Source organism: Myripristis murdjan, chromosome 21 (genome assembly GCF_902150065.1).
Source record: "Myripristis murdjan chromosome 21, fMyrMur1.1, whole genome shotgun sequence".
Classification (NCBI taxonomy): Eukaryota; Metazoa; Chordata; class Actinopteri; order Holocentriformes; family Holocentridae; genus Myripristis; species Myripristis murdjan.
Window position 1 is genome coordinate 19,289,065 of NC_044000.1, and position 14,734 is coordinate 19,303,798.

The 14,734-nt window shown below is 42.4% G+C and overlaps 1 protein-coding gene across 1 annotated transcript in view; it reads right to left on the reverse strand.

Annotated features, from left to right (window-relative positions):
• The window catches only part of col4a1 (collagen, type IV, alpha 1), a 40,521-nt gene that overhangs the window by 6,652 nt on the left and 19,135 nt on the right, over positions 1 to 14,734 (reverse strand). Inside the window, exons 3-40 of the mRNA XM_030081064.1 lie at positions 13,186 to 13,275; positions 12,795 to 12,839; positions 12,520 to 12,564; positions 12,206 to 12,268; positions 11,913 to 11,966; positions 11,579 to 11,605; positions 11,389 to 11,463; positions 11,178 to 11,240; positions 10,604 to 10,639; positions 10,452 to 10,490; positions 9,899 to 9,994; positions 9,711 to 9,746; positions 9,537 to 9,596; positions 8,927 to 8,962; positions 8,773 to 8,817; positions 8,460 to 8,492; positions 7,635 to 7,695; positions 7,494 to 7,529; positions 7,219 to 7,365; positions 6,974 to 7,057; positions 6,736 to 6,819; positions 6,413 to 6,483; positions 5,861 to 6,052; positions 5,374 to 5,542; positions 4,731 to 4,823; positions 4,376 to 4,480; positions 4,160 to 4,257; positions 3,901 to 4,051; positions 3,684 to 3,797; positions 3,358 to 3,525; positions 2,652 to 2,741; positions 2,343 to 2,495; positions 1,502 to 1,600; positions 1,192 to 1,281; positions 802 to 941; positions 540 to 666; positions 354 to 434; positions 103 to 201 (exon numbers count right to left, since the gene is read on the reverse strand). Coding sequence (XP_029936924.1) covers positions 103 to 201; positions 354 to 434; positions 540 to 666; positions 802 to 941; positions 1,192 to 1,281; positions 1,502 to 1,600; positions 2,343 to 2,495; positions 2,652 to 2,741; positions 3,358 to 3,525; positions 3,684 to 3,797; positions 3,901 to 4,051; positions 4,160 to 4,257; positions 4,376 to 4,480; positions 4,731 to 4,823; positions 5,374 to 5,542; positions 5,861 to 6,052; positions 6,413 to 6,483; positions 6,736 to 6,819; positions 6,974 to 7,057; positions 7,219 to 7,365; positions 7,494 to 7,529; positions 7,635 to 7,695; positions 8,460 to 8,492; positions 8,773 to 8,817; positions 8,927 to 8,962; positions 9,537 to 9,596; positions 9,711 to 9,746; positions 9,899 to 9,994; positions 10,452 to 10,490; positions 10,604 to 10,639; positions 11,178 to 11,240; positions 11,389 to 11,463; positions 11,579 to 11,605; positions 11,913 to 11,966; positions 12,206 to 12,268; positions 12,520 to 12,564; positions 12,795 to 12,839; positions 13,186 to 13,275 — 3,295 coding nt within the window. The remainder of the gene's footprint in view (positions 1 to 102; positions 202 to 353; positions 435 to 539; positions 667 to 801; positions 942 to 1,191; positions 1,282 to 1,501; positions 1,601 to 2,342; positions 2,496 to 2,651; positions 2,742 to 3,357; positions 3,526 to 3,683; positions 3,798 to 3,900; positions 4,052 to 4,159; positions 4,258 to 4,375; positions 4,481 to 4,730; positions 4,824 to 5,373; positions 5,543 to 5,860; positions 6,053 to 6,412; positions 6,484 to 6,735; positions 6,820 to 6,973; positions 7,058 to 7,218; positions 7,366 to 7,493; positions 7,530 to 7,634; positions 7,696 to 8,459; positions 8,493 to 8,772; positions 8,818 to 8,926; positions 8,963 to 9,536; positions 9,597 to 9,710; positions 9,747 to 9,898; positions 9,995 to 10,451; positions 10,491 to 10,603; positions 10,640 to 11,177; positions 11,241 to 11,388; positions 11,464 to 11,578; positions 11,606 to 11,912; positions 11,967 to 12,205; positions 12,269 to 12,519; positions 12,565 to 12,794; positions 12,840 to 13,185; positions 13,276 to 14,734) is intronic.

The window sequence follows — 14,734 nt, forward strand, 5'->3', positions numbered from 1 at the left end:
CTCAGTCTCCAACGTACATAACACATGAGCAGCAGTGATGTGTAGGATATGTCAAGCCCAGATTTTCAGCCCATGCCTTCTGTGAACTCGTCCAACACTGACCTGGGTCTCCTCTCTCTCCTGAGGATCCAGGGATACCGTCTACTCCAGGCTCTCCTTTCTCTCCAGTCGGACCAGGAGGACCCTGCAGGCCATGTTCACCTAGAGGAGAGCAAGTTTACCTGATGGTCTTACCAATCATACTCATGACCATGTATCAGATTGTGCAGATATGTGTGTATCTGTTACTACATGTATCAGTCTGACTAGCTGCATTCATGTAAGATATCATAATAAGCAACTCGGTTACGTACCAGGCCGACCCTCACGACCAGGCTCTCCTGAAGAACCAGGCAACCCGGGGTTGCCCCTATCACCTGGTCTACCAGGCTGGCCTGTGCAACACAAGCATACCACATTAACAGCAATATAACTACTATTCCTAGGTAACGAAAAGGACACTTCTGCCTGCTGACAGAGAGGTAGAATTAAATCCTAACCTGGATAGCCAGTGGCTCCTATTTCTCCCTTAGTTCCTGGAACTCCTGGCATGCCTGGCACTCCCATAGAACCCTTCTGACCCTTCTCTCCTGATGTGCCTGGTTGTCCTGTCTCACCTGTCGGGCCCTAGTGAAGCAAAGCATTGGTGAATTGTTAAGTCAGGCATGAGAGGAAGTATGGGAGGCTAAGTATGGGAGAAAAAAAAGTCTTTCTATCATATCAGTAGCATGCAAACTGTCATTAAAGCCAATAGGCTTTTACCTTCTCTCCTGGAGGACCTGGAAAGCCAATACCTGGCTCACCGGCTACTCCCCTCTCTCCTTTCAGTCCATCTGTGCCTCTGAACCCAGGATGTCCCGGTGTGCCCACATCTCCTTTGCTTCCTTTTGGACCAGATGGGCCTGCACACACACACGCACACACATACACACACAGATTTTAAATATTTATAATGCTTGCGTCCATTAAATAAAATCTTCCTCTTGTAACATGAGCTTTCCGTTGCACTGAAGATGCTTAGTACATGCGGTCTGCATTGACAGGATTAGATTTCATGTTCATAACACATGCACATGCACACCCACACATACACAGACTGGCTTTAAATGTCAGACTTGCTGGATGAAGGGTGTTATAGTTGAGCATGCTTACCTGGTATTCCCATCTCTCCTACACTGCCCTTCTGTCCGGGTGGTCCAATAACACCAGGTTCTCCAGGAACACCTGGGTCTCCTTTATCACCTGAGATAATGAGTTACAAACACTTGTGAAATCTTCTGGAAAAAAACCCCACCATGCTTGGAATTTAGTTATTCTTCCTTTGCTATATATATATATATATATATATATATATATATATATATATAGTTAAAATAATCTGCATTAGTTCTGCAGTATTTAAATGTGCTTTTAAAAGAACAGACACACATATTGGTGTGCAGTTACTGGTCAGCTAGCTCACCTGGCTGTCCAGGTAAACCAGCCTCTCCATCTTTCCCTGGCATTCCAGGGTCTCCAGGCTGTCCAGGGAAGCCCTTCGCTCCAGTGATACCAGGGTCACCTGAGAAGAAAATTGAATGAAAAGCATGAACCATACGTGGACACTGAGATATGCAGGAAATATGCATATGATGCTATATGTGGTGGTGTTTCCTAAATTATGGATCTAGATTAAGAATTGGGAATTGGGAATAATGAATATTAAATGAAATTTTACAACTAAGTTTGGGAACAAAGACCATGCCTCAAACACATCCCATGTCTGCACAAAAAGTATTAAGGCACACCTTAATCTGTTCCCCTTTGTCTCAGTTTTTGCATCCCTCTCGGACAAACCCCCCCTTTTCTCCTCTCTCCATTGTTGAATATAGGAACCACTGAGGACTCAATCTTATGAGATTGCCAGAGGAGATGGCTCTCCCACTCAGAGTCTCTATTCCCTTGATTCCTCCTTTAATCCAGCCTCCGGTCTACATCAGCCAATCATCGTACTCCACCCATCTGTTCTCATACTTATCCTTCCCTCATCCCTTTAACTTTCTCCCTCCATCACTTCATCCCCTAAGCCTTGACCCTTCATCCCTTAACTCTCATCACCTCTTCGCTCAACCTTCCCTCCAGATGCTTAATATGTCATCTTTGTTCTGCATCATACAATAAACTATTTCAAGTCTTTTGTTAGTGAGTATGTTTTAATGAGGCAAGATGAGACTACATGAAAATTATCAAGACAAAACAGGTTGTTGTTTTTTTTTTTTGGTCACACATGTCTTGTATATCAGCTCTAGCCATTGGCTTCTTACCTCTGTCTCCCCTGTCTCCCTTTTCTCCCTTCATTTTCTCCATGTTGACTTCACTCATGTTCCCAGGAGGTCCCTGCAAACCCGGCTCTCCCCTATCTCCTTTAAGTCCGCGCTCACCCGCTTCTCCTCTTGGTCCAGTAATACCAGGATCACCTGAGAGGGAAGGTGGAAAAGGGGATTATCACTTTCCTTGACTGTCCTAAATCTGAATAGAAGGGTTCTGTAGTCTCTGGTCAGTCAAGTTGAAAACACAGTACTACAAATTGTGAACTCTGTAAAGTACTCTGAGAGTTAAAACTTCTGTCTCACCTCTCAGACCGGGAGATCCAGGTGAGCCAGGCACCCCAGGATGTCCTTGTGATCCCGGGGACCCAATGAAGCCCATCTCTCCTTTAGGGCCTGGCAAAAAGACCAACACACACCAAGATTACATCTACTGTTGATTGATGTTTCATGGCTTGCAATGTGTTTACAGAACAACACTGCCTTTTATCATGCTTATTATCTTATTATTTCTCCTCCCGTTTTGGCCACTGTGACCCTCTGTATTCCTGCCAGTCATAACACTCCTGCCCCTTTTCTGCAGACAGTCCAAGGTAAAACACAAAAAAGTATTTTTAGCTTGCTCCTGATTTCAACATCTGTACAGTGACTGGATATATCTTGACGCAGATATACTGTAGGTCTCAGACCAAGCTATATCGCAGGCATTTTAACTTGATATGAGCCAGCTTGTAGCCTGAGCTCATTAGGGGGAGCAGCTTAGAGTTGAGTTGTTGGCTGTTTCACTGTGTAGTTTAAAAACAAGTGTTCAGCATTTGCTATCTCCTAGACTTTAAAATGACTTGCCGAAGCACTTAGTCTTACTTTTGAACCCCCTCTTAAAACTCTTTTTATGGACTTATTTTTTATGTCATTTGACTTATTTTGCTCTTCTGCAAATCCTTTCATAAGTGTGATATATTTATTTTTTCTATTATTTTTCATGTCGAGTGTTGCTGTTTGTCAGCCTCACCTTGGCTTCCGGTCAGTCCATCCCTGCCCGCAGCGCCTGGTCGCCCTGGCAACCCTTTGCCCCCTGGTAGTCCAGCGAAGCCAGGAGATCCTTTCTCTCCCTGAGGCCCTGGCATGTCCAGACCAGGAGGACCAGGGTAGCCCTTTTCTCCCTTCACACCTTCCCTACCTACACAAACATGAACACACACACACACACACACACAGAGTTTAAAATATATTCAGTAACATCCACAGCATCGATTACTGTAACAGTCAGCTGAATGAATTGAAGTGTATGCACCTGGATCTGAATATGTTGTGTAATGTTTGAGTGTTTTTACTCACCATATGGTCCAGGCTCTCCGGGTGGTCCTTGGACTCCAGGGGTACCAGGCACACCTTGTCCTGGAGGGCCAGCTGGTCCACCTGCTCCAGGAGGTCCTGGGGGTCCATAGTCACCTGAAGGTAAAAAAACAGAAAGATGGTAAATAGACCTGTAACACCCGGTTCAGTAATGAAACTGCACTTCACACTGAAACTGGATCTTTTTAAGTGATCCTACCTTTGTATCCTTGAGGTCCAGGTGGTCCGGTGTTTCCCTCTTTACCAGGAACACCAGTTAGCCCAATGTTACCTTTCTCTCCGGGATAGCCGGTAACTCCAGGGGGGCCCTGCGAGCCTTTGGGGCCGGGCAAACCTCTCCCTGGTTCACCCTGCAGGGGGTACAAATAAGCACTGGTTCATGTCTCAACACTGAGCTGATTTTACATCACAGTCAAAGCTCCTAGTTGGTCATGTGATTAAGTAAATGTAGTACACACTTTTTGTCCGGGTACACCAGGTTTTCCTGTCTGGCCATCTTGTCCTGGTTTTCCTGGTTCTCCTGGTAAACCTGCAGCTCCAGGGATCCCAGAGTAGCCTGAAAACATGGACCAAAAGTTTCCCCTGAGTGTTATCATGTAAAATTTGTTTAGGATTCTGTTGAGGATGACCATGTGATGTAGGAAGGTCAACATACAGCAAATGTGTCCTCCTACCTTTAGGGCCAGGTGGGCCTGGTAATCCAATTCCAGGGAGACCTGAGTCACCTTTTTGTCCAGGGAAACCTGGCAACCCGTGGTTTCCGGGGAGTCCTCTGTCGCCTGCAGCCAAAGATAAGCTGTACATTAGACAGGAACAACTCCTAACAGGAGAGCTGCCCTGAAACTGACAGACTCTAAGACAGTGAAGACCTGATGCAATAAACCATGATGATACCATGTTTTTAATATGGCAGACTCCAGTTTTATTAGAAGATAAGGAGATAAGGAAAAGGTAACACTGATAACTGAATACAAAACAATTTTTTAGCAAAAAGTATAATGAATACATGCTGAATATGGTGATACCCACCTTGAAATCCAGGTAAACCAGGTTGTCCTCGTGGTCCAGGTACACCCTGAGGCCCAGGGGAGGCCACACCTTTGCCTGGCTCACCTTTTTGACCTGATGGAGGAGAGGTAATATTTAACATTTTTAGATTATATATGTGTGTGTATATATTATATATGTGCATTTGCCGAGTCTGAGATATTTCCCTGCCATATCCTCTTTAAAAGCAGCTCTAAAGCCTTCAAGGGTGGAAGCAACTGATTCATTCACTCATATTGTGGCAATAGAGTAGCTTTTTGTGTGCTTGTACTTGTTCAAATATTATTTAAAGTCGCTATTATTCACTATATTTTCATTCGATCACATCCACTAGAGAGTACACAGAACATTTTATAGATTCTCCATAACCATTAGAAACTGGATCAATGTAAAGTGACAAGCTCTGGAAACCTTTGCAGTGAGAAGAGAAGAGAAGAGAAGAGAAGAGAAGAGAAGAGAAGAGAAGAGAAGAGAAGAGAAGAGAAGAGAAGAGAAGAGAAGAGAAGAGAAGAGAAGCTTTGCAACTGTCTTTGTAGGTGGCTGCTTGTTACTCGGGTTATCTTTGAGTATCTGTATGTGTTGGTCCTTTTGTCTGTGAGTTTATGTCAGTGAACGATACACATACCGGGAAGTCCAGGGACTCCGGGAACACCGGGTCTCCCCTCGCTGCCCTTCTCTCCAGGCTGTCCTGGTCGACCGAAGCCTGGCAGTCCAGGGGGGCCCCTTTCTCCTGGGGGACCGATCAGACCGGGGTCCCCATCCAATCCACGTTCACCCTTAATGCCCTCTTTGGCCTGCAAGGAGGATCAGAAAGAAGGGACGTCCATTCCACAAGATATAAGAGTAGAGTGAGCAAGAAATAGAACAGTTACCAATGAATAAAGAAGAGAAAGAAAGGGAAAACACAGACTAATAAAGTTAAAGCAATATGAAGACAACTGTTCAAGTGTATTTGTAAAAGGTTTAAAGGCGTTGCCCGTTGCAGAATCAAGGGTCCTGCAGATGCTTTGTATTAGATAAAATGCAATCATTTGTACTAGTGGCTTAGCTTATGCTGCCATATCCTGATACTCCTCCTCATCATACAAACCACACACACACCATCCACTTACAGGTTCTCCTTTAAGGCCAGGTAATCCCGGGATGCCGTCTCTCCCTGGCAGTCCATCCACCCCTGGCAGTCCAGGTGAGCCAGCAGCACCTGGCACACCTCTGTCACCCTTCAGGCCAGGAGCGATGAAGATATCACCTGGAGCACCGACAGCACCGGGCTCACCCATCAAACCAGGACTTCCTGGTGTTCCCTGCGCAAAGGTGAACACCAAAGATTATGATAATTTGCTGTGTACTGGAGGAAATGCCAGTCTTAAAAAGTTGTAAAGTCTAATATTCTATCTAAAAAAAAAAAAAAAAAAAACAAGTGAAAAAAATCTGCCAAAGGCATAACTCCAGTTCCTCTCAGTGGAGTTTCACACATTTTATGTCATGAAAATGACACTTAATTCAAGGGTCATGTGAAATTATCTTACCCATGGACACAGGGATATTTTTCAATTTTTCTCTTGCAATATTTTACTCAATGAAATGTTTAATGAACTGTGAAAACATCTGATCCGTTAGATCATGTTGTGAGTGGAACCATCACAGAGCTGCTTTCTACTCACAGGGTTTCCAGGTAATCCAGGAGTGCCAATTGGGCCCTTATCTCCTTTACTACCCGCCGGTCCCGGATATCCTGCCATGGAATGAAAGACAGGTTTAATGTTGCCTCTTAGCTCAATCAATAAATATAGGGAAAAAAGCATACAAGACAGACAAACAAGTGTCTGAATTAATGGTTGTGTGTAGAGCAGAAGTTTTGAGAAACGACAAACTGGAAGAAATCTTCATTATCTCATTTCACTGTATGAGAACTCGACCCTTCAGCATTATGTCTGTGAGTGTGTTTTGTTCCTTTGGCTTCTGTGCAAACCTCACACATGCTCACCCTGCTGTCCTTTAGGGCCTTGGGGTCCAGGTAATCCAGGGCCACCGAGGACTTCACAGTGAACACAGGTGTCTCCTCTGTCACCTGACGGGAAGCACAGAAACGTGTAATCCATATGAAACTATCAAATTTCATCATATCAAATCTGATGAAAGAGAAGTGTGTTTCACAGAGGGAACAGCAGAAAGAATTGCCATGGATCAGTTCATTTATCAATGCTATTGATCAGTAGTGATACCTTTCTGTCCAAGCTCTCCTTGTAACCCTGGAGGTCCAGGTGGACCGCGTGATCCTTTCTCAATGTTGCATTCCCCAAAGTCAGCTGAGTGGCCAGATGACAACACACACACACACACACACACACACACACACACACAGATAAAAAAAAAGTACATTATTATCTGTTTCACATCTGGAGACTGTGCACACACAACACTGGCGTCACTTGCAGAAACGCTTGTAAAAGTCTATGATGAGGCTTACTCGGGGGTCCAGGAGGTCCAGGGGGTCCAGGTGGCCCCTGTTGTCCAGGATGTCCAATAAGCGACTCTCCATCCAGCCCCCTCTCTCCTTTCAGACCCAGGTCTCCCTTCTGACCCTGCTCTCCTCGAGGCCCTTCAATGTGCCGGCCTGAAGGACAAGACAGGAAAGCAACAGTTAGTCCGTCACTCTGGTCAGCTCCTGTTTCTCATGCAGAAAATTAACTCAGGCTGTTGCTATTACATCCTGACTTTTGAAGAACAAACTGATTCTTTTACCTGGTGGACCAGGATCTCCTGGATAACCTGGATAACCTGTAGATAAGAGCAAATGACAAAAGATGGATATCTTGGAGACTGATCCATAGTGTGTGAGTCTGTTTGTGTGTTTGGTGGCATATCCTGATATCCTCGCCATACCTTTCTCTCCTTGTGATCCTTTTTCTCCAGGTAGACCGGGTGGACCAGGAGCACCTTCACCCTAAAGTGACAACACAATACCAAATCACATCCTCTCAAAATATGAATAGGTAAAACACCCACATTGTGACAAGAAAACATGAATTTGAGATGTAGCGCTCCCAGCAGGTGGTAATCATCTAACAAATTTTGTACCAAAGGAATCTCTCAGGGGTGCACTTCACACACTTCACACCTTTAGTGGTAAATTTCTGTCACATTTATGAGACTTTAAAGCACTATTCATGAATTCAGGAGACTGGATTGGCCTCCATGATATAGCATTTATTATAAGATGTGATTACTGATTATTTCACAAGTTTATCTTTTTATTTGTTTTATTTCTTGATTTATATTTGTTTTCTTCATTATTTTTATTGTTTTTGTGAAGTGCTATTGAGATCACTTATTTTATGTTGTTTGAGTATTGATTGTTAATTCTTCAGTGTACACAAACTTTCTTTCTTTCTTTCTTTCTTGTTTTCCTGAAGGATATTTAGTTACATGTGGAGGAAATTAATAGCCTGTGTGAGCGTATCAGCTGATTTTTAAACACATTTGACTCTGGACCTCATCATCACCTCTGCAGTGTGTGGCTTTCCTGTTAATGAATTTTAGCTGAATGGAAACATGGCGCCATCTAAGGGTACTTTTTGGAATTGCTGCTCTTTAATTAAAAGGAAAGATGTTTCATGTGATTGAGTATGTGTGTGTGTGTGTGTGTGTGTGTGTGTGTGTGAGAGAGAGAGAGAGAGAGAGAGAGAGAGAGAGAGAGAGAATACTTACATATCCTGGTGGTCCTCTTTCTCCTTTTTCACCCTAAGAAAGGACAGAAAATTTGAAAAAAAATCAAAATCAAAATGAAACTTCAACTTGTGTTTTTTGTAATATTGAAATCCTGTTACGTTGACTTCCTGAAAAACAGGCTGAACCAGTAGGCATTAACAAACATTTCAACCAATAAAACCATGACATTTTCAAACAATCACACCCCTCCTATCAAATAAAACTGACTCTAGAAATGCTGTTTGATTGTGACTTCATGTTAAAGCATACAACGTCATGTTCAGCTCAAGTGAATAAAGGGTGCATTAATTACCTGCAGCCCAGAGAAGCCAGGATTTCCAGGGAAACCTTTTTCTCCCTGTATGAGAGAGGGCACAGCCATTAGGACAGGGCAGGATACCCTCTGGTATAAAACCAAACAGGAGGGTAGAAAAGCCAGAAAATACCATACAGTGAATCATCATTACCTTCAGCCCATCTTCTCCATCCTTGCCGGGCTTTCCCTAAAATCACACAAACAGAAACACATTACAGTGTTGCCAGGCAGTAATTCTGTGCCATCATTATTATCAGTAATAGCAGTGACAGCAGTAGTAGCATTATCTCCAATATTTCGGATAGAGCTAGAGACTCCATTCCAACATGACACTTTCAGCTTTCACTCTCAGCTAGTTCATACTTTTTCTCCTGGAGATTTACTTTGTCGGGTCCAAAAAAAGCTATGTGACCAATTTGAGAGAAGAATTTAATTTAGAATTTTGAAATTTACAGCTCAGTAACAGGATACAGGTGATCCCATCTGAAATAACATCAGTATTATTTTATTTAATGTCTTAAGTTAGCTAATAGCTTAATAGTATTTCCTAATGAGTTCGCATGCATGTCGTTAATCAATTTGTAAGAGCTTGAGGTTATGTGTTTTGTTTTTTTTGGTTTTTTTTTAAAAAAAATAGTTCTACCAAATAACTGTTTGACTGTACCTTTAAAATGCGCCAAAAGCTCTAATTTGAACAACATGAGTATTCATCTTAATTGACTGTACCACAAAAGTGAAATCTATTAATTTTTGCGACTCACTCTTGGTCCAGGTGAGCCGGGGTCGCCTTTGACATCATTTGCATATGGAAGGCAAAAACCCTGCGAGAGAAATCAAGCGATCAATGCCAGAAACAGCAGGAAAACTGAAAAATTCCTCAAAATTACACCATAATGTGATTCATGTACCACAACACTTGAAATGACAATACTAACTTTTTCTCCTTTCTCTCCTGGAGCTCCCTTCTCGCCCTGTTTAAAAAAAAAAAACAAAAAACAATACATATTTACAAAAGAACAGAGCAACTATTTAATTCACCTGTTCATTCATCCATTCACCAGCAATGTTCCGTGTGCAGAAAATGGTCAAATCTGTGGCCAGTGTGAAAAATCTGAATGAGTACCGGAAGTCCAGGTAGGGACTGCGTGATGCCTGGTCCTCCCACTTCTTGTGATGGAGGTCCAGGGGGGCCAGGTGGGCCACGGAAACCTCGGTCACCCTACAAGGAAAGAGGCCAACCATGACAACGCAGCACCACAACAAGAACCATTGCCAAACAGAATAATAACAGAGATTACTGGTTTGGGGGCTTGGAAATTTAATGGGTATTTTGGGGAAAAAAGGAGAAATTGCAATTCATCGTCTGGTGACCATTGAGAATAACAGTCATCTTCGGACTCAAAGACAATATTCGGTATGAAAACACAAAATTGTAAATTTTTTTGTCAGAGGGTCAGTGTAGAGATTCCCTTTTCTCCAAGTTATTCTGGTTCCAGAAACTTAAATGTCAAGTTGCACAGAGGAGAAAACCATTCTGTGCCCCAAATTAATTTGATCAAAACCATACTGATTTTATTTGCCAAACTACACCACCATGCATAATCTAAGCTCTCTCTGTCATTGCTTAAAATATGTATCATTGATTTCTAAGATTTTATGTTAGGTATAAATCTCACCTTTTCTCCTTTTTCGCTCTGGAAGGAAAGCCTGTCGCCCTACAGGAGAGAGAAGAAACAAAGCTTCCTGTGACATCCAGTCAGAGCTCAGGTGGACGATGGTTGATTTTTTGTTTTATGACTGTAAGATCTCTTTGTGTTGTTTGTCTTACCTTCTCTCCTTGAGGGCCGGGGGGGCCAGGTTCACCCTGCACAAAACAGTTCTCCAGTCAGTCAAACAAGTGGATTATATCAAAGCTTATGAGCAATGATAAGTCATTCTGAATTCAATTTTTTTTTTCTTTTTGCAGTGAAGGTGCTGGTTGTACATTGTGTTCACTGACTATACTATACTTTTTATTACAGATGTGTAGTTATGTTGCACATTGAGTCTGAGCTTCCGATGCTACAATATATATCACTGCATCTTTAGCCTGATTAACAGTCTATCACTTTAACAGTGAGGGCTGGGTGATGGACAAATTCAAATATCACAATATCTTTGACTGAATACCTCAATATCGATGTGACGATTGGTGCGTTCATAGATTACTTGAACACAAGAGATTTTTTTATAAAAGACCAGCTACAACAGTCTATATAAGTCTATATAAGTTCAGAAAACTGCACTTGAAAACCAGAAGGAGACAAACACCATATATCCAAATTCGCAGATGATACCTAGTCTTACATCACAGTATTGAAATAATATCGTTATATAGCCCAGCCCTAGTGACATTAACTCACTTTGAGTCCTTCATAGCCACGAGGTCCTGGAGGGCCAGTAGGTCCAGGGGGTCCACTTATTCCCTGCGAGAGATGTGTGGGAAGAAGTTGAAATTACACAGGAATTCAGATTACAGTGTCAGCAGGTGTTCTGTTTTCCACGCTATCATTACACATTCACATACACCCCTACACACACACACCCACACACACACGCACACACATAACGTACAGGTTGTCCAGGTGTGCCAGGGAATCCTCTTTCTCCTTTCAGTGGAACAACTCCAATAACACCACCAGGGTCACCCTGTAGGAGATCAAACAAAAATTTTTGATACAACTCATGTGCCTCATACTGGTAAGATATGATTCACAAACATCTTCACATGTAAGATTTTAAGGGTTTGTAGATTTCGGCTGACCTTCATTCCATGAAGTCCCGGGATACCCTGAGGAGAGATGACAGCAGAGACAGATTTATATAATCTGGTACTGGTAGCATTAAATGTTTACATTTTGAGATAGCCAAACTTATTTTCATGTTGCTGTCATGTGAAAACCAGCTGTAGCATCCCTGTTGGTTTTTATAGAGCTATATGGGCCCTACATGGGTTGAAATCCTTTGCATATCCGTATATCAGTATCAGTATATAAAAAAAGCAGTTTCTCTTAATTCCTGAAAAGTTTACATTTTGGAAATACAATGTTTTCGCCAGACACTGCCAGCCAGATATGAAATGTGTTGTGAAAGCTTACAGGGGGTCCTTGAAGGCCGGGGAAGCCAGGCGCACCATCCCTGCCTCTCTCTCCCTGGAACAGATGCACAACAACAAAATCAGGAGGGACCAACAGATCAAGATTCAAGATTCAAGGTTTATTTGTCACATGCATGAATGTACAGGTACAGCAGCAGTGAAATGTAATTGCAACAACTCCGGCACTCATTCATTCATGTTATGAATGAAAAATGCATAATAATGAAGGGACACAGAAACTGGGTGAATAAGTCTGCTTCAAACCAGACCAGGTTCAAGGGCTGGCTTACTTACTTTAGTTCCATTGCATCCTGGGATACCTGGTGCACCTGGGGGTCCATCATTTCCATTGATACCCTATGAGAAATACACACACACACACACACACTTAAAATCTTCAACAGAACCAGCCAAATGTGTCCCAAATCGCACCCAAGTTTCCCCCTTCAAATCTAAAAACATCAGTGCAGAAAAAAAAAGTAAAATACTACTACTACTACTACTACTACTACTACTACTACTACTAATAATAATAATAATAATAATGACATTAGGCTTAAATTAAGATTCTTTGCTAGACTGCAGCAGGATGTGAGAAAGGAACTCACCGGTAATCCTGGGTTTCCTGGGAAGCCTGGCAAACCAGGAGGGCCCTGCAGATGACAAACATATCAGCATCACTGTGAAATGACAATATGCTAAGTGAAGGGTTAGCATCCTGTTTGTGCACAAAACAAAACAACAGCAATATCATGTTATACTGAAGAAGCTTGTGCACTTGACCATGGCTTCCAAAGCAATCATTTGGTCCAAGTCTGTGTGAAGGCTGGTATTAAGTGTTCAGTGTTGTTGGTGCAGCCAGACAACAGCAGGAGATACTCACCCTCATTCCTTTCAGTCCAGGAGTCCCCGGCTCACCAAAATCGCCCTGGGAAGACAAATGACATATTGTATATTTGCACAGATTTTCTTTTTCTTTTTTTTTTTTTATTTTATTTATTGACCAAAATTGTTTCTACAGAGTGTATCTTACATTTTTTCTGCATTATAATTGCAGTAATCTTATGAGCCATTTTAAAATATAGTAATATTCTAGTACATCAGTAAGTTGGGTTGCTTGGATTGATGTGTTTTGTCCAATTACATGGTGTTTTTTTGGGACTTCAAAAACACTTCATCCCTTATACAGAATAACTATTGAGACAACATCTTGGTTCTATGTGAGCCAATTTCTGTGTGTGTGTGTGTGTGTGTGAGTGTGTGTGTGTCCTTACTTTGGGGCCCATTGGCCCCGGTGGCCCTTCATTTCCCTGCATCCCTGGAAATCCCATATTGCCTTGAAGACCAGGAAATCCTCGCTCACCCTGTGCGACAAAGAAGATCAGGTTGATGATACAAAGCGGGGAATAAACATAATTTTACATATATTTTTGTAGTTTGTAGTTGTTCATTTTTGTTTTGTTTGCTTGAGTTTGTTTGAGTGTCAGACAACATTAAAATACAAATGAAAAGGGCAATAGCAGATAAATGAGTATGGAAAGGCACTGGCAGCGAGTTTTATGCTTAAGTTTTTTTTTTTTTTCATTGTAATGAGTTTAAAAACAATCAAATAATTAATCATAAAAACTACAGACATTTTGGGGGCAATTTAAATGGAAATACATATTTATCTTCATTATATTTATCTCTATCAGAGGTATCATGCCACAAACATTCTGGAGCATGTAACTTCTCTAAGTACCACTAGATGGCAGCATAATTCTCCTGAGGGCCTCATGTTCTGCTCTGGTAACCTGAAAAACCATCTCTGGGCTGCCCAGCATGAGAGCAACATGTAAAACTAGGCCGTGGAGAGGAGAGCAGCCACAAACACAGTGATTTTTGGATCCAGCTCCAGCTGACCTTTATTCACCAAACCACAACATTCCTGACTGAGGAAGAACAATGCATTGTGAACCCTGGGAATCATGACAGGGACTTGGCTACCAAGGCAACCGTTAACTGTAGGGTATCAGGAAGTGATGTGATTGAAAATAAAGCTCACAGGAGAGTTGGGGAAAGCTGTTTTCAGGGCCTTCGACACCTTTAAAAGCGCAGCGGAGCTTTGAAGCTTCAGCGGTTTGGCCAGTCTCCACTGAACACAGTCAGTGCCTCTGTTGTTTTTGGTGAGCTGAATGTTTGGCTACCGTTTCTGTTAGAATGATCCATAAAAGGGCAGACTGGTGCACAAAGAGGATAGACAACACACTGCGAAGCTCTGATATAACTAAGCCAAAATGTACATACGCCGGAGGAGCTGCAGTAAAAAATATATCCGGTTAGTTTTTTAGTTCCTTTGAAGGGTGAATGTTCCACTAAATTTGCTGGTAATCCACTTCTTCAGTCAATCAAATGTGATTTATGTATAAAGTATCTAAGCACATATCTGTAAAGAATATATACATTTTACCTCTGTGTAATTTTTTGGCTTTTACCATTAGTGAGGTAAAAGCCAAGCATTAGTGTCAAATATAATGGAATAAAGGGAAGGTGTTACTGTCTGAAAGGCCATTTTAACAAAATAAAAACATCTAGCTCAAACTGCCCCAGCCCAAGTCAGTGAATACCAGCCCACGGCAGCTCTCAGGTCAGCAATTAACAGGCTCACAGGCAGAGCATGGCGAGTGTCCCTGCTGCCTAAGTGTGTATATCAGAGAGTGTTGCTCCGTCTGCTGGGATCAAGGCCTTCAGCCCAGCTGTGTGCCCGGACACGCTCTAATTCAACCCGATCCTCCTTCCCGTCTCGGTCTCTGCTCCGTGACTGAGTCCCGTCCACTGTTTTCC